The sequence below is a fragment of the Austrofundulus limnaeus genome, unplaced genomic scaffold, assembly GCF_001266775.1.
Source record: "Austrofundulus limnaeus strain Quisiro unplaced genomic scaffold, Austrofundulus_limnaeus-1.0 Scaffold466, whole genome shotgun sequence".
Taxonomy (NCBI): Eukaryota; Metazoa; Chordata; class Actinopteri; order Cyprinodontiformes; family Rivulidae; genus Austrofundulus; species Austrofundulus limnaeus.
This window is the reverse complement of record NW_013952868.1, coordinates 238,099-240,004: the sequence shown is the minus strand read 5'-3', so window position 1 is coordinate 240,004 and position 1,906 is coordinate 238,099. Positions and strand designations below refer to the sequence as shown.

The following is a 1,906-nucleotide window of genomic DNA, read 5'->3' as shown; positions in this document are numbered from 1 at the left end:
GTAAATCGAGAGCTTCGCTTTCTGACTCAGCTCTCTCTTCACCACAACGGACCGGTACAGCGCCCGCTTTACAGCAACAATCTGATGATTTGTTGGAATATGGTTTGAGCTACAGAGGAACTGCTCTRGCCCCAACAGGAACTGATCAGTTTCCTGACATGCTGCTTTTTATTGCTCAATAATTGCTTTGCCTGCTGAGGTAAAAATTTCAGAGCACTTAAAGACATTTCGTAATATTATTCATTAAACTTTAATTTGTGTGTTGTTTCAGCTACACGTTATTAAAAGTTAATATTTTTCAAAAATTTAAAGTGTGTATGAAGATCCAAGTAAAATTGAGATTGACACTTGTTCGTTTTCTATGAAGCAATACATAAAATAATTTTTATACTGTATGTACATTTTGTAATATTTCTATGCATGTTAGTAAAAAATATAYATTTCGTCATTTTCATGACGATCGTGTAATTTTTGGTATTGCCCAACCATAGGACAGTCAAAAAATGTACGATAGGCCTACTTGAGAAATAAAGGAAACATTGTTTTTATTGATATTACATGTAGCACATTAGATACTGCTATACGTGAAATTATTTAACCAATTTCATAAAATAAATCGATATCAATTAGGGATATTTTTTAAACCACAATGATTTTTTTCCCCATTTTTGATCTTTGACATTAAAGTGTACGAGGGGTATTTGAAAGCAGCATTCGGTCTTGGGTGATGGGCGGGACTATGAGGCGCTACAAGTTCGATAACCAATCAGAGATCAGACTGTTACATGGCAACGCCAATCAGCGCAGAGAGACGGTYTGGTTGCGAAGGTAGTGATCGTGTTTATTCGCTGCTGGAAGACGCAAGTGYTTCCTCCAAGCTTCCCTGCGGTCAGCTTTAGTAACAAAATACTGCTTACATGTCTGTCAAACTTACCGTTTTGTAGCTGTTTTTTTGTTGTTTTAATTGTAACACCGCGGACTAGCTTGAAAGGTGACCCAAATCTGKTGTGTGGCGTATCTTTTTGAACATAGGGACACGAAACTACATCCCAATGGAGGGATCTTCTTCTCGAGAAGCTGAACTGTTTACTGTGAAACACGAGCTGAAAAATGGTAAGTTAGCGTGCCAGCTGGTGAAACTTAGCACATTTTACGTGTAATTGTGATATTTGTTTACGCACATGTCAGAGAGGGAAATGTTTGCAGGTTGTGTAGTTGGAGGAATCAGCTGTCATGAGGCGTTTATGAGCGCTAACACCGAGGTTCATTAGAAACAGCAGACTAACAACTGTCTGCCACTATGTTTTATGACATTCCTGGAAACTCACGCAAACTAAGGTTGCCTAATAATGCAGCTAACTGCTAGCATGACCTAACTGTTAACCAGGGTAATATCATTAGCTTAAATGGGTTGTTAAATGACATCCGTGTCAGTAGGTTAAACCAGTTTAACTCTTCCTCCTCTGGCCATTTTCTACTAGCTAAAAAAAAAAAAAAAGAACTACGTGTCGTTTCAAGAAAAGTCTTTATTGTTTAGACGTATATATGTATCAAATGTGTTACAAATAACAAACAAGATAGGAAACTGAACACCAGGGAGAACATACATGTACAAATACAACAAACAGACATGTAAAGACACCTGAGATTTAAGACCCAACATTTCTTGAAGAAACCACACGTTRTATCACTTCAAAAATATTAATCAAAAACTGTATTGTGCTGAGAAGTGACAGAGTTGCAATCGTTTTGGTTGTAAATGTGAAACCTCTTTAGATGTGTTAGCGCTAAGAATATGTTGAGCATGACTCTCAGCTACTACCACACCATATTTTAGTACAAAAAGAAAAAAAATTGTATAGGTCCTCTGGACAGGTTCTTCTCTAATGAAACGTTTCGTCTCTCC

The 1,906-nt window shown here is 37.3% G+C and overlaps 1 protein-coding gene across 2 annotated transcripts in view; it reads left to right on the top strand.

Annotated features, from left to right (window-relative positions):
• The first annotated feature begins 770 nt into the window (after window positions 1-770).
• Window positions 771-1,906, top strand: part of rps6ka5 (ribosomal protein S6 kinase, polypeptide 5) — a 60,110-nt gene continuing 58,974 nt past the window's right edge. For both annotated transcript variants that reach the window (XM_014025304.1, XM_014025303.1), the window contains exons 1-2: window positions 771-888; window positions 1,033-1,113. In XM_014025304.1, coding sequence (XP_013880758.1) covers window positions 786-888; window positions 1,033-1,113 — 184 coding nt within the window. In that variant the 5' untranslated portion in view covers window positions 771-785. The remainder of the gene's footprint in view (window positions 889-1,032; window positions 1,114-1,906) is intronic.